General features: G+C 44.7%; 1 protein-coding gene across 2 annotated transcripts in view; it reads right to left on the reverse strand.

Moving 5' to 3' along the window:
- LOC147703510 (uncharacterized) overlaps positions 1-26,134 on the reverse strand; it is a 172,481-nt gene that overhangs the window by 41,835 nt on the left and 104,512 nt on the right. For both annotated transcript variants that reach the window (XM_086931879.1, XM_086931878.1), the window contains exons 7-9: positions 22,146-22,238; positions 20,380-20,469; positions 10,488-10,580 (exon numbers count right to left, since the gene is read on the reverse strand). In XM_086931879.1, the coding sequence (XP_086788005.1) occupies positions 10,488-10,580; positions 20,380-20,469; positions 22,146-22,238 (276 nt within the window). The remainder of the gene's footprint in view (positions 1-10,487; positions 10,581-20,379; positions 20,470-22,145; positions 22,239-26,134) is intronic.

Consider the following 26,134-nt stretch of genomic DNA (forward strand, 5'->3'; position numbering starts at 1 on the left):
GGGCACGCCGGCCCCCGGTCTAAGAGCGAAATCCTTCGGCGCCGTCTTAGGCGGCAAGGTAAAGAGGATCGGCGTGGAGGCCTTAGCCAGTTTCTCCAGAGGCTTGGCAGGCGGAGGGTCCTTCGGCTCGACCGCCGCGGCGCCGTCCCTAATGCGCTGCAGGGACTCAGTGACCTTTTTCGTGAAAGCAGCAGATGGACGTGCCGGTTCCACGGAGTCCTTGGAGGAGGGTTTTGGAGTTGAGTCCTTCGAGGTTACCTTCGGAGTCGACTCACGTGGCGCAGCACCCTTGGCCTTGTCGTGTGGAAGCGGGGCAGAGAGGCCCTTCGGGTCATCGGACCGCCTCTTCGGGTCGCCGAGAAACGTCTTGGTGTCGTCGACAGCCTTCTTTTGCTCGACCCGAGCCTTGCCGGCGTCGATCGTCTTCGGCGCCGATGCGCCAGCGTCGAACACCTTCACCTTAGTCTTCGGCGCGGTAGCCTTAGACTCGGCAACCTTGACTTGGCCTTTCGGCTCAACGGCCATTTTAATTTTCTTCGGCGCCGAGGCCTCAGAAGTCTTCGATCTGACCAATGCGATGCGCACTTTCGGTTTCGATACCTGCCCCTGCGCAGCATCTGGCGTCGAGACCGTAGATTTCACTTTCAGTTTCGTTTTCACCGGGAGTGACTCGTTAACAATGTCCGTTGCCGGGCCCGAAGGCGGGGCCGAGGAACTGATATCGAGGTCTTGGGTAAGGCCCGAAGGCGAACCCTCGACCTGGGCCTTATAGATAGGCACGGCCCCAGAGTCAGTTTGAGGGAGCTCCTCGTCCGAGCTATCCTCCATGGCCCCCGGGGCCCCGTCGTCGTCTCCTACCTCCTCGACGACTTCTTCGCTTTCGAAAACCTCGGCATCAGCGTCGTAGTCTTCTTCGATGTCCGACGCAGGGTTTGATTCCGAGACGTCCTGGATATCTTCCTCCTCGACCTCCCCAGCATCGAAAATGTCCGTCGGCGCCGGTGCGGATTGCTGGGCCTCCAGGCGCGCAGGTCGACGGAGCTTGAGTGTCTTCTTGGACCTGAATCTCGAACAGGCCATACACTTGGCCTCATCGTGGTCCGGCGACAGACACTTGTTGCACACCGGGTGGACATCGATGTGTGGGTACTTGGAGTTGCAGACCGGACATCTTTTGAATGGACTTCGGTCCATGATGGATGGTCGATGAGTCTGGAGCGTCGACAAGGCCTTCCGCGCCGAAAGCACGCGGAAGTACAGAACTCGGCTCGGAGCCGAAGTAGAAGTTGCCGAACGCAAGACAATACCGATGTAAACTAAAGACCTTTTGGTCTCAAGGAAAGTTTTTCTATCGATTCCGACAAGAGGGAACCAAAGACATCCGAACCCAATGGCGGAAAAAAACAATCTGGGGATGGAGTCGATGCCCATGCGCACTGTAGTCCAGGGGAGGAGCCACCTATCTCGTGATACTTCGAAGACTCTTCCAGGACAACAATGTGCAATCATCCAGACCCAACACTAGGCGGCGATCTCTGCACAGATATGAATTCAGCAGCCCACATGCCTCGAACAGTGAGATCATTTTGAGCCAATATCCCAACGCTGTTCTAAGATTTTCTAACCATTAGGGTCGTAGATTATTTGCCCCTGCTCTCGAGGCATATCAAGCACAGGGCCGTAGCTGCTGGGCCCTTCGAGGCCAAGCTGTGGGTGCATAAGAATGTCTTTGGTATGGTGAGATCTGAGAACCGATATCTACGCCTTCTTCATCTTGGACGGGGGACCTCAATGGATACTCTCAGGTTAGAGCTGGGACTTATTCCTGTTGCCCAGCATGTGGCACTCAGACTAATCTTGAATTGGATTAGAATTTGGACAAAGCGATGAGCAACTACCTCAAAGTCCTGTGTGAGCTTTGATCAAGTGCCAAGTCAACCAAGTTACCTTGGTACAACCATGTAGCTGCTACTTTGAACTCTATAGGCTTCTCAGAGTATTGATCCAATCCTGAGAGAGCGTCTGCAATGAATGTGCAGCTTGTAAAAGAGAAGTTTCGGGACTATATTATTGCTTATTTGAGCAGCAAATCAGTAAAGCGCTTCCAGGTTTTTAAACTATTTCCTTTGTGTAAACATTATTTGGAACAATTATATCCATAAATTAAAAGAACACGGTATATCAGATTCAGATTAGGGACACTGCCAGCTAAATCTTGAAAGCACTAGTGTGGTTTGGGCTTCGCCAGGAAGCCGAACCAACATGAAATGAGGGTTTTTATAGAGCGCGTGTATGTGTGGCGTCTTAGCGCTTAACTATCAAAAATACAGAGTAAGGGGAAATGCAGCTGGTCATGTACAGCTAAAACAGCCAGGTTTTAAGATACCTCCTAAACTGAAGTAGATTATTTTGGGTTCTAAGATGCAGGGGCATAGAGTTCCATAGCTTCGGAGCTAGAAATCGGAAGCTTCTACCGCCCACTTCAGCGTCTTTATCCTTGGAACTGTAAGGATGCCGAGGAGGAGCGAAGAATTCTCTGTGGAGCATAACGCTCAACACATTGTCTGATCTGTCCTGGTCCTTTTTCGTGCAATGCCTTATGTAAGATACACAAGGACTTAAATTGCATCCTAGCTAAGATAGAGAGCCAGTGCAGCTGTTCTCGAATTGCATGACTAATGGAGCTGAATTTGGGTAGATTCAGTAGAAGTCGCACAGCTGAATTCTGTAGAGTCTGCAGTTTATGTGTCACACTTTGTTTGGCTCCAAGGTAGAGTGAGTTACAGTAATCGATTTTTGATAAAATCAGAGATGTGACTACCCTTTTCCTGAGGGGCATAGGGATGAAAGGTACGATTTTCCTAATAATTTTCAGGGTATAGAAACAGGAAGAGCTAATGCTGTTGACTTGGTCTGATAGGGAAAGATGATCATCAATTAGGACTCCGAGATTTTTTACCTTTTTTACGGGTTGAGGGCAAGATCCGCTGTATCAGGCCACCAAGCGGAGTTCCAAAGTGAAGAGTCCCTGCCAAGCGTTACTACCTCCGTCTTCCCAGTGTTCAACTTTAAGCAATTTCTTTGCATCCAATTGATGATATGGCTCTTGCATGAGTTAAAGCGTGCTGCCACGTCCTCTGATATAGCAGTCAGTGAAGCATTTGCGTGTCGTCAGTGTAGCATATGGCTGTAAAGCCAAAGGAGCGAATAAGCTTTGCCAGTGGTGCACGCAATGTGAGCTTCCGCTCCAGGTGAGCTGCCACAGCACTTATCCAGGGTTCCGACGCTCCGTCAAGCACACCCACTGGCCACGGAGGGGAGAGGCAGCTGGAGAAACAGGCGACCCTGAAGACAAACTATCTCTTGTAATCAACCTGATCCACTGCAGGGCTGGGCACCCAAGATTGTGACCAGACCTTCCGAACTGCAGATGACACATCAAGACTCCTGCAAAGGAATCAAAAGGTGAGGCGACCGTCTTTCGACACGGGTAAACAAGAACTGAAAAAAGCAACCTGTAATACTCGAAGCAATACCCAGCAAAACTGATAATACTGGACGTCTACAAGGCACCTTCCCAGAGGAGGTCTGGGATGGGCTAGACAAGTGCACCGAGCCGGGCCATCGAAGTGAGGGAGCTCCAGATACTCCCCACCCAGCGATACCAGGAGAGACACAATGGAGTCCCAAGCAGCTGCTGATACAATAAATTACTGATGTAAAAACTGAAGCTGCGGCAGCTGGCACTGGGCAGGGCTATGTGACTGTGAACTGTTCCTCAGGACAAACAGCAACAAAAACTTGCCCCTGGCATAGAGACCAAATTTTAACCTAATACAGACTTAATCAGGTTTGATGTTGGGTATGGAGGGAAAACAGACACCACAGGCATTGGGGGAGCAGGAAGTTCTAAACCCGCTGCTTAGGGATGTAGGGTGAGGGGTTTGATTTGACATTGTTAATGGCACACTCAGAAGCAAGCTGGTTGGGACAAGCGGGCCCTATTTTCTGACTTTTGACTTTGCCTTCCATTGCTCTCTTGGAATGTAAATGGTCTGGGGAGTAAGCTAAAGAGAGGGGTGGTATCACACTTTCTGGCTCCACAGAATTCAGGGACAGTGTTGTCTTACATATTCACTGCAGGCCATCCTATAAGGCCGTTCTTAAAGGATTTCAGAATTAATCAAAATAATTCCAAAAGAATCTATCTAAAGAAGGAAGAGGGCAAGCAATACAAATACAAAAATGTATGTAAAAATGTAACACAAGAGGGTACAAAAAAAATTCACATACACAAAAGTAACTGAGATGAATACTATTTTTACAGAAATCTTATTTCATGGACTCTTTTGCAAAACCCCATTTCTTACACTAAGGAAAAAGGAAACCGTCTTTGAATATACAATGAGCAACTTCTACATACAAATATGGACGTAAATGGGTTGAGAGTGTCGACGTTTTGGTCTTATCTGGTGTAGTCATCTACAAGCGATACAAAAGGGGATGATGGACGGAGCGTTTGAACAAATCAAACACTCACCCCCAGTCAACTGATCTGGGTTTAATTCATCACCATTCTTTAGTTCACTCAGCCACCCCAGTTCAGACATGGCTATATGCAAATCAGTCTGACCCTGTGCCTCATGGGAACAGTGCAGCCCGAACTGCCAAGCCATGTCTTCCCTGGACCGGAAACAAGCATCCTGGGACCGGTTTCAGATTCATAATCCTCATCAGCCAGGCTATCTTGAATCCAGTGGCCAAGTGAACAAGGGACTCACGTCTGAGCATACCCTGCCACACTTAGGGCGAACAAAGCGATACAAAAGGGGATGATGGACGGAGCGTTTGAAGTGGTTATCTACAAGACCATATTCAGGACAGAATGTTCAGATGGGAACTGAAGACCCTTAGGAAACTTTAACATAAACTTTCTGTTCCAGATAATCAATGATTAATACCACTCGCTTTTGATGAAAGAATAATTATTTTCAAATATTGGGTAAAATGTAGAAGAAGAAAAATCCATCACAAGTGGCGATCTGAATTCAGTGCCTCAATTAGAGACGGTCCCTGAGATGCTTTAGGCAGCAGCACACCTCGCATTAGTCGAGTGTCCTCGGGATCACAGAGAATTACGACCATAGCGAAATAGCAGAGCCAGGGTGTAACATACCTGGTTGAAATACTTGAAATGTCACAGTCGATTACGGCTATTCACTTACTATATTGAGATCCTCTTGCCAATCTTGTTGAATCTTTGTAACGCCAGACTGTCGGGCATCATGTGAAAATTTATATCGTTTGGCAATGACACGCTTTGGCAATGTCACTTGCAACAGTGGACGATGTATTGCTATGCCTAGATGTTCCCCTAAGGCCCATAAATTCTCACGGCTATGTATCTGGCTGAAATCAGTCATGTTTACGCTGACCCCCTTACTCCTCCTGAGGCCTCGACTGCAGTAGTCCCTGGAGGGGTTTTGATGTTTGGGGGTTTATGCAACAGATGATCCTGGAGATTTCCTGAGACACAATCTGGGCTTGGTTCTGGACGGCTACAGGTGGGACGCAGGACACTGGAGAACCTCCCGCAATCTCTGATGGGCAGGGCAACCTTGTAAAAGATTATAGTACCCCCCAATTTCCTCTATGTAGGAAACTGTGATTTTGTTGCAGTACCCCCACCTACTTTCTGCCTGGTATTTGATTCAACTTTGACTGAAGTGTCCTAGGTTTGTGCTAACCAGGTCCACAGTACCAGTGTCCTTTCCCTAAAACTGTACAATCGCTGAACATTACATGTGAGGTCATACCTGCTTGAGCAGATATGCCCCTGTGCTGGTCAGTCCTATTACTGCCAGTCCAAGTCACCAGGGGAGTTATTTTAAAACATGTGTTGGACACCGGTGAAAAAGAGTTCCCCAGCTACATGATGGCTTCACTGAAAATAGGGATGTTTGTTTGGTATCATACATTTTGTTGCCAGAGTAAGATTTACAAATACATGCACCCAGAGAGAGCACCTTAGTGGTGCCCTCTGAAAACCTACCAGCCTCTGGTGTGCTTGCAGCCTGCCACCGAGACGCTATTTTGACCTCCAAGGGTGAGAGCCTTTGCTCTCAGGAGACCCAGAACAAAAGCCTGTCTGGAAAGAAGGGTGTACTACCCCCGCCCATAGGAAGACCTGCTGATTAGCCTCCTTGTGTCGGTGGGTTTCAAAGAAGTTGTCGCCTTTGGAATGCTAAAATGGCTCCCTTCAAAGAAGAGGAAGCCACCCCCCATGTACAGAGCCCGCTTGGCACCTGGACAGGCAGGAAGGAAAATTAGCTAGTCAGGTAGGCGTGCCACCGCTCGGCTAGTACCACCTCTAAGGTGGGCTATTGTGAGGTGGACAACATTTTTCAGTTGTAGCCTTCTTTAGATGGCATACTCAGGAATTCTATGACAGGGCTATGCCCACTTCCCACAGAAAGTGGTCATTTAGGGCACATAGTGACCTCACGGCTTGGTAGCCCATTGGCCTCTACCCTATACTCACCTATGACCCCTGTATTCGGTATTTAAGGGAGTCCCTGGCACCAGCGAAGCAGATCCTGATGACCTACAAAGAAGGAGGACACGTAGAGCTGTAAAACCAGGAGACTGAACAGAGCACCTAACTTGGCCCAAGCCCTGCTGTCCCGTCTGCCGTTCTCTGTCGAACCTGCACCAAAGACAACTCATCCTGCAACTCTGTGCCTCCAAAACTTCCAAAGTCTGCCTGCCTTTAATAAAGACCAACACCTCCGGAAGAACAGCGGAACTGTTTCCTGCATCCTGCAGAAACTCCAAAAGAAAAGATTCTGAGGCCTCCCGAAACGCCAAACCTGACACCTCAATCCACCACTGCACCCGTCGCATCCATCCCGAATTAAAGCAGGCCACCGGTGTCAACAGGTTCCACAGTTCTCCAGAGCCTGAGTCCATTGACTCCCCGACGTCTCCTGAAGACTCTGCACGCAAGCCCCTCTACTGCAACTGCTCTGGCAAGGAAAAACCAGACGCCTAAAGATACCTCTGCACCAGTCACCCTTGGGCCTTGGAGAAGAGGACCAATGGTGTACCCCCGTCCCAGAACATCGCAAGGTCTGAGCCCACTTGCTGGGTCAGCCTGACTTGCCTACTGGCCAGAGCCTGTAACCTCTTTTTACAGTGTCCGATCCCCACTAAAATGCATCAGGCTACCAACGCTGATTTGCACCATCCACCCAACCGCCCTCATGCTGCTGGTGGTGTACTGCTGGTGCTGCCTTGGCCCTTGCCCACCACTTACCTTAACTCCTGGAGATTGGTCCTGTGAGTGTATGTACTGTACTTGTTTGCCGAACTTGTTCTACCTTCCACAGGATAACATTGCGTGAACTCAGAAACTGCACGGCATTTACTTTTTAAAGTGAAAGTAATGTATATTTAGAAACGTACTCACCTGAACGATTTTCTTCTGAAGCCAAATCATATATAGAGTTGCGTGGTATTTTATAAATTGATGTGGATCTCCTTCCGGAGTCGTGTGTGTCGTTTATTAACCACTGTGTGTATTTGCAAATGTGTTTCACTCCTCTGTGTTAGGACTAAGGATGCACAACCACACTACCCCCTAATAGAGTACTTTGGGATTGCAAAGCGATCTCCTGTACATTCATAAGGTAACCCCTGGACTCTACACAGTAAATCATCTTTTTGATATATCACATAAAGAGCCAGCTTCCTACACTCTACTGCTACCAAATACACTTTTTTTTTTAAATCTGTGGATGCAGTGACCAGATCCATGCTGTGGGGTGGCTGGACCGGAGCACTGCACTACAAGCCCTGTCCAGAGACCCATACACCTCCAAGACATTTGTCTGTACTACTACGCCGCACAACTGCTAGTTGTCAATGACTGGGCATTTGTCCCACATGAAGAACCCTCTTTATTAGCAGAAAGAAGACTGATGGGTCCCCGTGGATACTTGCAGAAGCTTTACGTATAATGTAGACCACATCGACACCCTTTCCAGACAGACTTAGTGATAAAACTATGTACATAAGCCACCAAATAATGGGATGGCAGGGATGCCTCCCACTGGAGACAACAATATGAGTCTTGGTCCTACTGAGCCTTACAGGGGTTGGAATGCAAGCACCAATGGGACATGATTAGGATATCTAGACTGGGTGACATTGGCGATTCGTGGGGCCTGCTCCCCTTCTCCGATCTACAGCCTCAATTTGAACTGGCAAAAACGTAGCCCTTCCGATACTTACAGGCTCAACACACACTCCGAGGTTGCCGGGATATTCTGCGTGAGGTCCCTGACAAGGTGTGACAGGAGTATCAACTGCTATTGGCCCCTTTTCAGAGCCACACTATTTCCCTAACATATAGGACATTGGTGGCCAACTGCAAGCCTTCCCTCTCCATGCTACATGGGAGGTGGACATGGGGGTTCTGATAAATGATGATTGGTGGGTAGGTGTGTTGGCACCATCGGGAGGTGGCCATCAAGGCCAGATACTGGCTGGTACAGCTGAAAATCCTCCATAGGAACCCTGATGCACTCTATCTGGGACTGTCCAATCATCTAACCGTTCTGGATGCCTCTCGACAGTTGTAGAGATATCAGTGGAGATGACCCACAAGTTGGGCCCCTTGGGGATATGGTGGATCCAACCCCTACATAGACACACACTACTGTTCTGCAACGTGGACCTTAGTATAGCCTGAAGAGACACTGCCCATAAATGTGGGAGTAGAGACATGCTCACATTACCACAATGGCAGGCAAGAATGGATTGGTGTATGCATGCTAAAAGTACAATATATAAAGGGAGGGGATGCCCTCAGAAATTAAAAAAGATATGCAGTCCATGGCAGGAGTACAGGGACCGCAACTGATTGCCCGGATTGTCAAAGTATCAACTGAATGCCCAATATGTATGAATCACTGATTTTCAAACTGCTGTATTAATGTCAGATGTTTTTGTTCATAGCATAATAAAACAATTATTTTTAGAAACACCACTGTGTTTGTGCCCTCTCTCATTTGTAAGCAGACCTGTTGCCATGGGTTAACAAAGAGTCTAAAGAGGGCGACGAAGGTCGACAGATTTTATTTGGGCAATTACTTCAAGACCAGAGGGCTAATATATGGCAAAGGATATCTACAACCATGATTTGCATAAGCTTATCGGTTATCCCTAACCTTGATTGCTGGTGCATATGGTTTCATTTCAACATTTTGCTGCAAATGTAGTATCAGGATACTTTATGCAGTAGAGGGTTTTCTCAACTCCAACAGTAGCAGGAAATATTGCTGTAGGTGTTAAAGCAACCCCTACTAATAACTTATATGAGCTTACTATCAAAACATGTTTCAGATTTTCAAGTTCAAATTCGGATTTACTCTCTGTTCTCTTTTTTGCATTTAAGTGAACATTATTTGTGCAATGCCAATTATAAAAGTATTTTTGTTCTATTTGGATAGATGTAAAAAGCAGATGTAGGAAATCAAACTTTATCACATATGGTGTTACTGTAGGAGGCAATGTTAGACCTTAAGAGTTAGGCCCAGATGAATAGTATGGGAAACGGTTTCCCTTTTCTGGAAAATCCTAAGGATGCCTCGTTGGAATGAGAGTATGCAAATTAATCACTTTTGGACAATATCCTACTTACCAAAATTATGTAAACCATTTCTTGTCAAAGTCAACAGATGTTTTCAGCAAGCACAATCGATTGCTTTTCTGCATGAAGTCAGGTTCCCGAATAAGTGAACCTATCCTCGAATACTCATTGAGGTGTTGGTTCCATTTGAGGTGCCCATCTCCGTGACCTTTATTTATAAATGGAACTCCATTCAAAGAATATAGAATTCATATTCTATTCAGAAGCAAACAGAAATTTACACCTGTACCTCAGAAAATAAATCAATTCTTTAGTAGAACAGGCAGTAAGCAGGAAGATATCAACAGATGTGGAACTCCAGGGTAGTCTTGTGTAGATTTTCAACTTTCCCATCTAGTGTCTCCTTAGAGAACCAGTGTTGGATCGCCCTCTTAAGAAGGGAACAGTGATTACGCCAAGTGCCTTCTTGGGTCAGGTTGTCAAAAAATAGCAAACCTCTAACACTAATCTTTAGTATCTTAAAAATGTATTTATCTTATAATGATCTGAAATTCTTCACGTAAAGTGAGGTAATATACAACTGGAGCATGGAAGTTTATAGAAGGAAATCATATGCGAGACCCATGCCTGGAGGTCAATTTTGATTTCAAGCTACACCATTCCTACGCTCAATTGCAAAGTAAAAAAACACCTGAAATTCCTGAAAAGGCAGTCACCCACTAAAACAGTATAGTCTGGCAATCTGCAATTAAATGAATGAACTACTGAGAAATTACTGCTCATTGAAACACCTTGTCGATCCAAACAGCAGCAGCTCAAGAGGCATAAAACTTACCAGGGCCCGTGTCGATAGCACCCGGTCTTCCCTCTCGACCCGGGCGAGTCATCACATTTACCGTTGCCTCATTTTTTTTGCGCAAACAGACATCTGTCAAGAGAAACAGAGATCTGAAAGAATGATCCAAACTGCTTTACATTTTGAAAAAATATGGAAGCCATAATAATGTAAACATCTGTAAAATAACTACAAAAGAATTAACGCCTTGCGTGCGGCGCCGATTCTCCCCCGGTGCTGAACATTCCATTCGAGGGTGTGGTCGTGATGGAACCATTCCGTCATCCGCACAGCTCAACCGTGAGGCATGACGGAATGGTTCCGTCACAAGCATCGAAGGGGTTAAAGGGTCTCGATTTTCAGTTTGAGTGTGACACCATTTTTATATATAAAAAAATCATTTGTTGTTCTCTATATAGGGTTGGGTTGCATGAGGAAATGAAATATAAAATTTGATTTATCCAAATACATTAAATTGGGTATAGGATGCGATAATTAAATGATCTCATCCAAGAAATAACATTACGCTAGCAGAGTCCTAGGCGTCATTTTGCTTTATAATAGTATTTATCTACCCAGATGCCTTTGGTTTACCGGGTTTCCCCTGTTTTTTGAAGAAGTAGTTGTTTGCACTTAGTTAAGTGTGAGGTTCTGGGGTTGAGAAATCTCGACTCAAGTCCGATTGGACTCTTAGAATCGGAGAAAGTAAGACTCTGATGACATAGTTGCCCAATTCCAGATATAGAGTACACATATAGGGAATATTTGTGTAAGATAAACTGATGTGTTTTGTTGTACAGATTGGAGTCAGGGATAGATGTATATGATTTGTGTGAATAGAGTAGATATAATATATATTGTAATTGTTTATACTTGTATATACAGATACAACCGTGTTCAGTGCTATGTCAGAACCAGTAACGGTTAGTTATAGTAGTGAGGAAATAGATGCTTTACTTTTAAGGACACCTACATTATTAAGTGGTATACAAACGGTTGCACAAACCGCGAATTTGGATAAAATAGAAAAATTAAAACAGTTAAAAAAGAAAAACATTAGAACTCAACTTCATGCCAAAGTACTGTCTGAACATCTTAGGAACAAAACGATTCCGGTAGGCCTTCAGGTAAAAAATATACCGGTGATTTTTATTGCAGACAAAACATATTTGAATAGATTTGGCGGGGTAGGAACTAAATGTTCCATTGACTGGATGGTTTTGTCAGTAGAAACTGCATTACGACTGAATGAAGAGGAATTAAAAGAGATTGCAGCTTTAGAAAAAGAAATAACAGACGATACCACAATTGCAGATTCCAAGAAATTATTGGAGGCATTGGACAAAACACTTGCTGAGTTCACAGAACATAACACTAATTTAAAAATCAGCAAAGTAGGGAAAGATATAAAAAACTTTAAATTGGATGAGGTGTACCCCTACCTAAAAGACGATTTCTTTACCAACAATAATCCTAGTGCCCTGAATTTACAATATAGAGGGCGATCAAGGAATAAATTCATTACCTTTTCAGAAAGTTCTTCAGACTCAGAACAAGGACAACAGGGGGGATATTATCAGTACCCCCAATACCCCAGGGCCTTCCCACCTTTTCTAAACAGAGGCAGATTTCGACCAAGGGGAGGAGGGACGAGATGGGGAGGATACAACCCACAGATGGGACAATTCCCGCCCCCAGGACAATTTCAACAACCAGATGTATATCAGATACAGGAGAACGAACCATTCAGGACACGCAAGAAAACATACAGACGCTGAGAGAATTAAGGGACACCAATGAAGTTAACACCATACCAATATACAATCTTTCTAACTATAATCCTACAGAAGCAGAAATATCTATTCTATCAAAAGGTCTGTCTTTTGTTCCTACCTCCTTACAAAATCCCATTGAAACCAAAAAGGAAGTCTTAACATTTCTCAGGAAAATTAGACTTAAAGCCTTCTTTTTAGAGAGAGAAACAAATGAATCCAACAATATCAGCGGCTTGAAAAATAAGTCTACCTTTATCCCTGAAAGCACCCTATTACCACCAGAGATACTAATTTTTGAAGACTTGGTCCTTAAAGAAATAGATGAGTTACAATCCAAAAAAATCTTTTTTAATTCAAACTGTAAAAAAGAGGAGAGAATAGCCTTAAAAAATCTGGCCGAGAACCCGTCCGTGGTAATTAAACCGGCGGACAAAGGGGGTGGGATTGTACTTTGGGGCAGTGACAAATATGACTTAGAGGTTAATAGACAACTATCCAATGCTAGTCATTATAGAAAATTGTCAGATGACCCATCAGCGAGGTTAAAAGAAAAAATCTTCAACGTAACAACAGAAGGTCTGGAAGAAGGATGGTTATGTCAAAAAGAATTTGATTTCCTTAATTCAGACAACAATAAAGTCCCAAATATATATGTACTGCCCAAAGTGCATAAATCCACCACAGATCCACCGGGGAGGCCCATTGTTTCGGCCTGTGGCTCAATGTTAGAACCCCTAGCCAAATACATTGATGTTTTCCTTATCCCTTTGGTTAAAGAGACCCAATCTTATATAAGGGACACAATGGATTTCATAAATAAGACAGAGGGACGTCCTTTTGATTGTGAGAACCAACTGTTAGTGTCATTTGATATAGAATCATTATACACAAACATTCCGCAAGATGAAGCTATTGCTGTAATGAAACATGTACTAGAACAGCGGCCACGACCACATCAGGTACCTACGGATTTTCTAGTCAACTTGGCAACTATTTGCCTAAAAAACAACTACTTTGATTATAAAGGTCAACTATATTTACAAGTCTCAGGGGTGGCAATGGGATGTAGTTTCTCCCCAGAAATTGCCAATCTAGTCATGGCAGAATATGAAAAAAAGTGGATATATAGCGACACCAATCCGTTTAAGATCAAGGTTAATTTTTGGTGTCGCTATATAGATGATATCTTCATGATATGGCAAGGCGATACGACATCATTAAAAGACTTTCACAATTGGTTAAACACAAGAACAGCAGAACTGAATTTTACTATGTCTCATGACCTGAAAAAATTGAATTTTCTAGATGTTAATGTTGAAATTGATAATGGCCATATAGAAGTCAGTCTATACACAAAGAGTACAGACCGCAATACATTGTTACTTTTCACAAGCTGCCATCCGCGTACACTCAAAGAAAATTTGCCTTATGGGCAATTCCTCCGGATTAGGAGAAATTGTAGTAAAAAGGAAGAATATTTAAAAAATGCAGAACATCTAAAGAATAAACTAATAGCTAGAGGCTACCCTAAACGGTTAGTCAAAACAGCACTTAAAAGAGCTTGGTTCACTCCAAGAGAAGCTCTTTTAGTACCAAAAATCAAAGAGAAAGATGCCCCTTTGACATGTGTACTCACATATGACCCAAAGGCCAACAAGGTCAAAAAAATTATTCAGAAACATTGGAAAGTCATTGAACAGCTGGGAATAAAAAAGCCCCTCTTCGCATTTAAAAAGGGTAAGAACCTTAGACAGAGTCTGGTACGAGCAAGTAGAAAAGAAAAGCTTTTGACATCCCAGACTCGTGATTTGAGAGGTCTACTTAATCTACCACCCATGATAGGACACTATAGGTGCCTCAATTGTGTGGCGTGCGATCAAACAGCAGATACAAAATACGTTGATATCAATGGACAGAGACATTATCAAAAAAGTTTCTCGAACTGTAACACTCAAAATATAATATATTGTATTAAATGTCCGTGCAATAGATTTTACATTGGTCAGACTACACAAACTGTAAAGAAACGCATTCTTCAGCATAAATCGAGGGTGAAATGTAGAGTTCATGGAGCGCCATTGGTACAACATTATGAAACACACCAACACACAGAAAATGACATTAATTGGACAGTTCTATGTGTTTTACGAAAAAATAAACATGATGACATAAAGAAGAGCTTGGACAGACTGGAGGCAAGGTTGATCGAAAAGTACAAGACGGCTAGTACTGGGCTAAATGACAGAGACGAAATCTGGGCATTAATTTGATATAAGGACATAGCAGAAATTTTATCACGCATTTGAATATTTGACCTGGAGATATATGACTTGGTCATTATCTTAAGATGCAGGCTAGCACACTGGATATAGGTTGTACTCGATATATTTGTGAGATAATTGAATTATAGAGTAGGTGGTGAAAGCAGCTCGTGTACATAAATAATTGTTCAAAAATGTATAAAATTGTATATAATTGATGTGTATATCCATGAATACACCATGAAAGATTGTGCGGAGTGGCAGACTGCAGGCGATATCACCTCGACCCTCCACAGTGGGTCTCCCCCAGAGTTATTATTTACGTTATAATTTATGTTCTATTTTGGTACTATGGAGGTATCCCTAGTGATTTCGTCCTCTGTGCGCGTTTAATACCACTGCGGGTTTATGAAGTACTTTAGCCAACACAAAACACTATAGATTAATTAGGATTGGCAGAGTACATATAGGTAGACACATCCCCGTCGATTTCTTTTATTTCTATGAATAGGACGGGTCCGTTAGTCCATTTTTACTGTTTGGGACTAAGACGTTTGGTGTATCACGTGACCGGCAACTTCAGGCTCCGGTCGTTCAGAATGGCGTCGGACAAGAAAGAGAGACAGGGATAGCTGCCCGCTCTGCACGTAGCGAATCGAGAAAAGAAGAAGACCGTCAGAAAAGTAAGTTCCTAGAGGCGATAGAGCTCGCGATTCTACGAGGAATACCTCGTTTATTTGGATAGTTAGAGTCAAGTGATTTCACACGCTTCCACATTACCCATGTAGGACTTCCGAGACGCTGGGACGCCACAACTCTGGTTTAAAGGGCCACTACATATAAGAATTTTTATAGGAAAGCCCGAGGATTCCGATTAGATGTAAGTACTAAAGAATACACAGACAGTTTGTGTGTTTTTTTAAACAGAGCACGATGGGGATTAAGGTGGATTCGATTGGTGCACGCCCATATAATACACAGTGTGCTCTCTCTGTGTTTTCTCTGTTTTTGTAGCACAATGTGCAGGTAGAGGTGTAAGTTAATAGATAGAATGCTTTCCACTAGCGCATATTATTTTGCCGCAAAGTGAATGAGAGGTGATATGCCTATAGAGCCTGACCACTCCAAGGTTTTGGAAAAATAGTTAAAAGATGTATATTGTTGTATATAGTGTATATAGAACCCTGACTCTGAATTCCTGCTATAATGAATACATTCAATAATTGGTTATTTTTTGTATGATTTTGTAGACGGATCATTACACTAGCCCAAGTCCTGATGAGGCCCAAAATTAGTGGGCTGAAACGCGTCGACACCTTTGTTTGAGAGAAGACCCCAGCCAAAATACTGAAAATTATAAATGAAACAATTGGTTTCACAAAGAGTAAAAAGGATATTGAACGGATCTAAAAATTAATATGATCTGATACACTCTTTGTAAATAGGACTGGAGGTGCTTACTATCCAAGGAATGCTGAGGCTATATACTAGGAGCGAGCATCCTATGTAAAAAATTGGGCTATCAAAATATACCGCACCAATTTATCATTGTTTATATGTATTGTATATGTATATATGTAAAAAGTGATGTGTGTATATGTATATATTTGTTTGTTTAAATGTGTCAAAAATAGACCAAATGAATAAGAAATTTGATTCAATTAAATTGAAATCAAACACATATATATATAAAAAAATCATTTGTTGTTCTCTATATAGGGTTGGGTTGCATGAGGAAATGAAATATAAAATTTGATTTATCCAAATACATTAAATTGGGTATAGGATGCGATAATTAAATGATCTCATCCAAGAAATAACATTACGCTAGCAGAGTCCTAGGCGTCATTTTGCTTTATAATAGTATTTATCTACCCAGATGCCTTTGGTTTACCGGGTTTCCCCTGTTTTTTGAAGAACCATTTTTAGGTCAGGCCTATGCAGCGCGCACGCGGTACATAGTAGACCTATAGCCGTCGTTCTGCTCTTTTTTGAAGCACATACTCGTGCTTGTGGCGGCATTCATCTTGCGGAAGCGAGCAGGAGCGCGCAACAAGCACAAGTACGTGCTTCGAAAAACAGCAGACTAAGCATGCACCACTCCCGGGCCAGCAAACAATTTCGCATTCACTTGCGGTTTCGCATTCACTTGCGGTTTTGCTTTCACTCGCCTTTTTCTCCTACTCTCCCTCGGTTTCTCCTTGCCCCCCCCTTCTATCCCTCATTTTCTCGAAGTTCAGTTCTGTTAAACCGCTTCACCCCAGCATTTAACTAACTGTCTGCCTTCCTCCTTTTAATGTCTTAGTTCCCTCCATCCTTCAGCTCCTTAATGCCCCAGCTAATTCACACTTTCAAATCCAATGTGCCTGATTGGCTGTGTTGTCTGCGCTTTGCTTGCAGCACTCTTCCTTCCTACAGGCTGCATCACTCTCACTGACAGACTCTCCCACTCTCTCAATGACGGTCTCTCTCTCTCTCTCACTGACTGACTGACTCATTCTCACTGACAGACTCTCACTGACTGACTGACTTTCTCACTGATTCTCTCTCAATGACAGACTGACAGACTCTCTCACTGACTGACTCTCCTACTCACTGACTGACTCACTCTCACTGACTGACTCACTCACTCTCACTGAGACTCACTGACAGACTCTCTCAATCCCTTCACTGACTCACCCACTCTCACTGACAGACTCTCTCACTGACAGACTCACAGAATCGTACTGACAGACTCACTCTCACTGGCAGACTATCTCACTCTCTCTCACAGACTGACTGACTCATTCTCACTGACAGACTCTCACTGACTCACTCTTATTGACTCACTCCCACTTACTCACTCCCGACTCACTATCACTGACTCTATCACTGACAGACTTTCACTGGCAGACTCACTGGCAGACTCTCACTGACAGACTCTTCCACTCTCTCACAGACTGACTGACTCATTCTCACTGACAGACTCTCACTGACTCACTCTCACCATTGACTCACTCTCACTAACAGACTCTCTCACTGACAGACTCTCTCACTCTCTCACTGACTGACTCTCCCACTCACTCTCACTGACTCACCCTCACTGACGGACTTTCCCACTCTCTCTCACTGACTGACTCTCACTGAGACTCTCACTGACAGACTCTCTCACTGACTGACAGACTCTCACTGACAGACTCGCCCACTCTCTCTCACAGACTGACTGACTCATTCTCACTGAAATACTCTCACTGACAGGCTCACTCTCACTGGCTCGCTCGCCCACTCTCTCTCTCAGACTGAGTCTCACTGACACTCTCACCATTGACTCACTCTCTCACTGACTGACTCTCCCACTCTCTCTCACTGACTGACTCTCTCTCTCACTGACTGATTGACTCTCTCTCACTGACTGACTCTCACTGACTTGACTCGCTCTCACTGACTTGACTCGCTCTGTAAATGTAAATGTAAATGTGGGATACTTGTATAGCGCACAGTTACTCTACCCGAGTGTCCCGGCGCTGTAGACTGCTGGGGAACCCGTCCTGGTTTTCCCTGTGAGATGGTCCCTTTTGGGTATCTCCAGGGTGAAACCAGGCATCCCTGGCGTCTGTGGGGGCCGTTGTAGAGATGAGGCAAGCTAATGCCCAGAGTTGCCGAGTGTGCTCCCTGGTCGGAGTGGGCACCGATGCGAGAATTATCAGTCCGCTGATCCTGGTCCAAGACCCTGCCGCGTCGGGAATCGAACCCTGGTCCCGGGCCGTTCTCTGCACTCGGGTCTGCCGCCTCTAACCAGTGAGCCACACCTCTCTACAGCTTTTTTGCTCTCACTGACTGACTCTCACTGACTTGACTCTCTCTCACAGACTGACTGATTTTCGCTAAAAGACTTACTATCTCACTCTCTTTCACTCACTGAATAACCGACTCACCCTCTCATTCACTCTCACTGACTAGCTCTCACTCTCACTGACTGACTCTTTCACTGACTGGCACTCTCTCACTGACTGGCACTCTCACTAACTGACTAACTGACTGACCTTCACCCTCCTGTTATTTATGCCCCCATAACAAAAAAAAAACCAAGCAACGACTGGGACAGGCAGATACAAGTTGCCAGCATTGTAAGGACAACAAAAAAAAATCAAGACATTATTTGTAATACTTTTTTAATATGGTTGTTCAGTTGTACATAATGCTTTTTTGGTCATATCTAAGGTAACAAAAATGCTTCTGACACTTCTTTATTATAGCTTTTCAGCATACTGCAGACTTCTGTACAGCACAGCTTAAAGATATAGGTAAAGTCAATATCTCTGGCTATACACTTATAAGTTCTCAAAGACAAGACATATTGGCTATGCCAATGCTTGTTCATTTAAGTTTCTGAAAAGTAACCCTAATACCTATACCAATTAGAAAACGCCTTGCCAACTAAAATCTTTGTAACATCACAGTACTGTGCGCAGTGAGACCCTCCCTCCTGGTACATGAAGGGGATTTAATTGCCAAGGATATTGCCAGCTTTAATACAATGTTCCCAGTGTGTAGGTAAAGGTGGAAGAATAAGTGACATAGAGATCGCTCATAGCTCAAGTGAGGAGTAGAAATCACATAAATAAACTGTTAACATTGGCATGCCTAAAACAGATATAGCAATAAAAATGGAGGATTCTCACAACTATTATCTACGGATAACAACGATGTAAGCAGTCACTAGGAACAGAATTTATACATTTAAGTATCACTTACATACATAAGTGGCTTCTATTGCTTTCTGTTTGGAGGACGGCCAGCCCCATGCCTACCAATCACTGTTGCGGAGAGGGTAAGTATAGGACATTCCATCCTCTGCCTGGAGGAGCTGTCAGTACTGCGATCATCGCGAATGGATACTTCATGGAAATTATGGAAACCTAATTGTCCTATGGCAGCACAAAAACCATATATTATAAAAAACACCGTTTTTAAATGCACCACAAACTAACTGTTGTGGCGATATAGAAACCACTTGTAAATCGGGGCAGCCACAAAGCTGCTTGTAGAATGTATGAATGTCGTAAATTACAATAAATGAATCACATAATTACAAATGGTGACCCTTCCAATTGAAGAAGAGGTCTTTATGATTGACCTATCAATGAGGCAGAAGAAATAGACTCTGTGTTTGTTACAGTTTTACATCAGAGAGTGGCTGCTTTGCACTGTTTTAGCAAGAATCTCCAATGCTCTGTTGAACACCAAACAGTGTAGTGTAGAAGAACCAAACTTTGCAGTCACACTGAGGGTGTACTTGTAGGACTTTCAAATAAGACCTTGGCTCAGCTAAATGATGTATCCATGCTACAGATAAGCTTTTCTCCATTGAGCCACAATCTGGCATATAAATTCAGCTTTACTAATACAACCCTGCATTTCACTAGAGGTCCAGTACATGTTCAAGGCTGTCCTCTGACTTTCAAGGCAGTGACATTCAACACTCAGCCAAACAGCTAATAATTCTATTGGATCGGATTAGAAAGAAATATATCTTATCACAGACTTCCAGGTTCTCGAAGACTAAAAGCCTTACTCAGCCTTTCTTGCAGAAAGAAGTAGTTTACACAGTCTGATGTCCTAAAGGAGTCTTGACAAAACACCATCTGTTCCAATATCTCAGTTGAATGAGATTTGGGTCATTTGATTATGAGGTGCAGTTATGTATGAGTGTGTTAGATCACTTTCACTATTGTATTAATTTTAATGTGTATGCTGTATATTGGATGGTTTCGCTGTTAAGTGTTCCAACACCTACGGGTTGTGTTTGCTCTAGGACAATAAATTACAAAATAAGATCTCCGTAATTTCCACATCAACTTGTGTTTTTTCACTTACTGGAAGCTGTCACCAGTGGCTTTTGGTTTACATGCGTTCGCTCTTTACTGTTAAGTCTCCGTGAATGCATGGAATTGATAGCTGGATCAGCTGTATGTAGAAGAAACAGAAAGCACAAATGACTGAAAATGCTGAGCAGCTAACCAGTAACAGATCACACTGCATAGCCATGTTGACTGTAATTGATTGCTCTTAATGAACCTTTTGAAGCACACAAGCTCTAATCGTACTAGATTCAAGGGTTCATTCTGAAGCAAGAGCTGGCATCCCAATACTTGTAAAAAAACAAGAAGTAGCTACAGCCCCACAGCCTCTGGAAAGATCTCCAAACTCCTCCAATTACCAGTCAGCATGCCCAGGTCAGTGTCATTGCAGCCTTTCCACAGGGGATTCCAACTCTGCTACAGTCATCCACACTCTGCAGACAAGTCCTTGGAGTTCACTCTCTAGTACCATACTATCCCCTTTGGAGGATTAGACTCTAAATATTCTATAGTGTGCCTGCCTCTTGCTGACTCCATGCTCATTGGCTTGGCACAAGGCACTATAATGTGCAGGGTGGCTCTACAAACCTCTCCCATCATGAGAACTGTTTCTTTCTTTTTCTTGTGTGAGATCTACTCAGCTCTTTGCTGCAGGTTTATTGTAATCCTCTACCCATAGATGTCCATGAATCGTTCCAAGAACCTGCATGTTTGCACTCTGTCATACCTATTCCAAGTTCACAGCTGATCAAACCGCTCACTCACTCTCTGCAGGCCACTGATCGAGGAACTTCGCCATGCCATTGGAAATGCGCAGTGCTCTATGTGCCGGTATCCCTGCTGCCTGAACCATCTGTAGGGCTACATTTTATTCCTGTGCCCTCCTGGTCTGCTCTGCACTATTATCAGTGAGTGACACTAGACCTGTTCCTGCAGGGGATCACAGCCTGCACACTTATTGCAGCCTTATGTTATGTTATGTTAACTTCATTTTTAAGCGCACAGCTGCCCCAGCTAAGAGGCGTCCCGGCGCTGCGCCTGGAAAGAATACACATATTAACACTATAGGCTTTACTAGCACCCCCCTGAGAAAGACACATTCTTGTCATGAGCCACTCTCTGAACTATTACCAGCTACTTCTGAATATACCTACAACATTTCAGCGAGCACAGACACAATGAAGAGTTCTCCATATTCCAGACCCCCCCCGGACCCCCCTCACCCCACGCCCGCCGTCTGGCTTTTGTAGAACTGGCAGAGGAGCTCAATTGGTACATGGATTGGGAGAGCATGTATCGGTGGTGCCTGAGAAACATCCACGGTCCGATAAACTTCAATGTTTGCGCTCAACCCTAATTAAGAGAAAACAATGCAGAAGTTGTCATCGTGGGTTGTAAAATGTCGAAGGGCTAATCCCACCTCTACTCCAGAAAATAGCAAACCTCTAACACTAATCTTTAGTATCTTAAAAATTAAATTATCTTATAATGATCTGAAATTCTTCACGTAAAGTGAGGTAATATACAACTGGAGCATGGAAGTTTATAGAAGGAAATCATATGCAAGACCCATGCCTGGAGGTCAATTTTGGTTTCAAGCTACACCATTCCCACGCTCAATTGCAAAGTAAAAAACACCTGAAATTCCTGAAAAGGCAGTCACCCACTAATACAGTATAGTCTGGCAATCTGCAATGCAATTAATGAACTACTGAGAAATGACTGCTCATTGAAACACCTTGTCGATCCAAACAGCAGCAGCTCAAGAGGCATGAAACTTACCAGGGCCCGTGTCAAAAGCACCCTGTCCTCCCTCTCGACCAGGGCGAGCCATCACATTTACCGCTGAATCATCTTTTTTGCGTAAACAGACATCTGTCAAGAGAAATAGAGATCTGAAAGAATGATCCAAACTGCTTTACATTTTGAAAAAATATGGAAGACATAATAATGTAAACATCTGCAAAATAACTACACAGGAATTAAAGGGTCTTGATTTTCAGTTTGAGTGTGACACCATTTTTATGTCTCGCCTACCCAGCGCGCATGCGGTGCATAGGAGACCTTAACCGTCGTTCTGCTCTTTTTTGAAGCACATACTCGTGCTTGTGGCGGCATCCATCTTGCGGAAGCTAGCAGGAGCGCGCCACAAGCACGAGTAAGTGCTTCGAAAAAGAGCAGACTGCGCACGCACCACTCCCGGGCCAGTAAACAATTTCGCATTCACTTGCGGTTTCGCATTCACTTGCGGTTTTGCTTTCACTCGCCTTTTTCTCCTTCTCTCTCTCGGTTTCTCCTTGTCCCCCCTTCTCTTCCTCAGTTTCTCCAAGTTCAGTTATGTTTAACCGATTCACCCCAGCATTTAACTAACTGTCTGCCTTCCTCTTTTTAATGTCTTAGTTCCCTCCATCCCTCAGCTCCTTAATGCCCCAGCTAATTCACACTTTCAAATTTAATGTGCCTGATCGGCTGTGTTGTCTGCGCTTTGCTTGCAGCACTCTTCCTTCCGCCATGCAGCATCACTCTCACTGACAGACTCTCTCAATTACTGATTCTCTCTCTCCCTCTCACTGACTGACTGACTCACTCTCACTGACTGACTGACTCACTTACTCACTCTCACTGACGGACTGACTGACTCACTCTCACTGACTGACTCACTCACTCTCACTGACTGACTCACTCACTCTCACCGGCTGACTGACTGACTCTCACTGGCTGACTGACTGACTCTAACTGGCTGACTGACTGACTCACTCTCATTCACTGACAGACTCACTCTCCCTGACAGACTCACTCTCCCTGACAGACTCTCTCTCACTGACAAACTCTCTCTCACTGACAGACTCACTGACAGACTCACTGGCAGACTCCCTCTCACTGACAGACTCTCCCACACTCTCTCTCACTGACTGACTGACTCATTCTCACTGACAGACTCTCACTGACCCACTCCCACTGACTCACTCTCACTGACTCACTCTCACCGACTCACTCTCACTGACTCACTCTCACTGACTCACTCTCACTGACTCACTCTCACTGACAGACTCACTGGCAGACTCCCTCTCACTGACAGACTCTCCCACTCTCTCTCACTGACTGACTGACTCATTCTCACTGACAGACTCTCACTGACCCACTCCCACTGACCCACTCCCACTGACTCACTCCCACTGACTCACTGACTCACTCTCACTGACTGACTGACTCATTCACTCTCACTGAGACTCTCACTGACAGACTCTCTCACTCCCTTCACTAATCACTCTCACTGACTGACAGACTCACAGACTCTCACTGACAGACTCACTCTCACTGACAGACTCTCTCACTGACTGACTGACTCACTCTCACTGACAGACTCTCAAAGACAGACTCTCAAAGACAGACTCTCAAAGACAGACTCTCAAAGACAGACTCTCAAAGACAGACTCTCAAAGACAGACTCTCAAAGACAGACTCTCAAAGACAGACTCTCAAAGACAGACTCTATGTAGCAGGGTGAATACCTGACTATGGTTACCCCAAATTGTTTGCCTTGTGTTTAGCTGGTTTTCGACTTAGTTGGCCTGGGACCCTGCTAATCAGGGCTCCAGGCTATCTGCTGTCTCTTAAAGTGGACTCCATGCACCCTAGGTGCATAACCAATTTGGTACTGGACACCTTGTCAGCCCCTAAACAGTGCACTATAGGTGCCCAGGGCATAGGTGCATCCAAGGCCTACCAGGGGCTGCAGCATATCATTTGCCACCCCTGGCTGGTCCTTAAATTGACACAACTGGCTGATCACTCAGCTGGGGCAAGGTGGTGTAATCACCCCTTGCTTAGAAAATGGCTGTTGTTAAGGCTCTTTTAAAAAAGACCAATTTGGACCCTAATGATCTGGCGAACTTTAGACCTATCTCGCTCTTGCCAGGTCTCGGCAAAGTTGCTGAACGGTTGGTCAACAGGCAGCTGTCAGCCTTTTTGGAGTCGAATGGACTCCTTCGACCATCACAAACTGGATTCCGCCCAGGTCAGGGCACAGACACGGCCCTCTTGGCAGTTGTCGAGGAAGCAAGATGCATCCTGGACTCAGGAGGGTCAGTGGCGGTGATCCTCCTGGACCTCAGCGCGGCGTTTGACACCGTGAACCATCAGGTGTTGATCCGACGGCTGGCTGAGGTAGGGGTCTCCGGGGTGGCCCTGCAGTGGTTGAGATCTTTTCTCTCGAATCGTTCCTACCAGGTGTGGAATGGCCCTGAGAGATCCAAATCCATTCCCCTCCAGTGTGGAGTGCCACAGGGCTCGTCATTGAGCCCCACATTATTTAATGTATATATGGCCCCCCTGGAGGATGTAGTATCCCCATATGACATCAAAATCGTCAGCTACGCTGACGATACGCAGCTAGTGGTTTCCTTATCACATCTGGCCGACAATCCTGACATCTTGAACTCCTGCCTGGCAGATGTTCACACTTGGATGGGAGATTCCTCCCTCAAGTTAAACGGCTCAAAGACGGAAATAATGCTGCTGGGGAGTAAAACTACCCTTCTCCCGCCGCTCAGCTGGCCGGGATGTATGGGCGATCCCCCGGCCCCCAAAGATGCGATCAAAAGCCTTGGAGTCTGGCTAGAACCAGACTTGTCTTTCCGCACCCAAGCCAAGAAAACAGCAGGAGTATGTTATGCCCTGCTCAGGTCGGCTCGGAAAATCTTCCCTCTACTACCGGTAACATCGAGGAAGCTGCTGATTCAGGGTCTTATAACATCTAGACTCGATTATAGTAACGCCATCTTTTTGGGCGCCCCTGAATCAACCTTTAAGACCCTTCAACAGGTCCAAAATGCCGCGGCAAGGCTGCTTATGGACATTCCGAGGACGCAATCAGCAAAACCGGCATTGAAGGCATTGCATTGGCTCCCCGTGCGGGAGAGAGTGACCTTTAAGGCACTTTGCACCGCGCATAAAATTCTCGCAGGTAAAGGCCCCCTTATTTTAAAAAATCTAGTGACTCCCTACAAAGCTGGCAGAACGCTGCGATCAGACACGAAACATCTCTTGATGGTGCCTAGAGTCAAAAAGGCCCGCACTGGTGGGAGAAGATTCTCATTTAATACGGCAAAGCTTTGGAACTCGCTCCCCCTAAAACTTCGAGCTGAACCCTGTACACTGCGTTTCCGCAAAGGTCTTAAAACCTTTCTGTTTCCGGCATAACGCCTCGATGCTGTCCCCTCTACCATCTGATGTTGTCTGGAAGCGCCGGGATGCCCAAGGGTAGCTGCGCGCTATATAAGATTTTAAATAATAATAATAATAAGATATAGTATACCTATATCTAAACCTATATCTGGACACATATATACCTATAAGTCACTCCTATGGCATGCCTTATCAATCCTGGAGGCAGAGTGCTTGGTTTTATGTGAGATGGTGCTCTAGCATGAGCAGAGCCTGTCTGCAGCTGTCGGGACCAACTCCCTTAACTATTCCGGGATATTGCCATACCATATACTCTTAAGTGCATTATAATCCATCGCGGTTATGTGCTAACTTTGGTTTGGCTTTATCAAAACATGTCGTGTAAGGTTTCATACGATTTGGAATACTACCCCCTCGCCAGTCCTGGTGACGGGGGTAGCATTCCACTCTTATAGAGGGAGAAGACATGTTACTTTACAGAAACGCGGTCAATCCTAACCAGAGCCTCAGCATCACAAAATGGATGCTGCTGCCACAGACATGAGTATGACCTCCTGCTGCTGACCGAAACTTGGCAGAGGAGG

The sequence above is a fragment of the Lissotriton vulgaris genome, chromosome 7 (assembly GCF_964263255.1).
Source record: "Lissotriton vulgaris chromosome 7, aLisVul1.2, whole genome shotgun sequence".
NCBI classification, from domain to species: Eukaryota; Metazoa; Chordata; class Amphibia; order Caudata; family Salamandridae; genus Lissotriton; species Lissotriton vulgaris.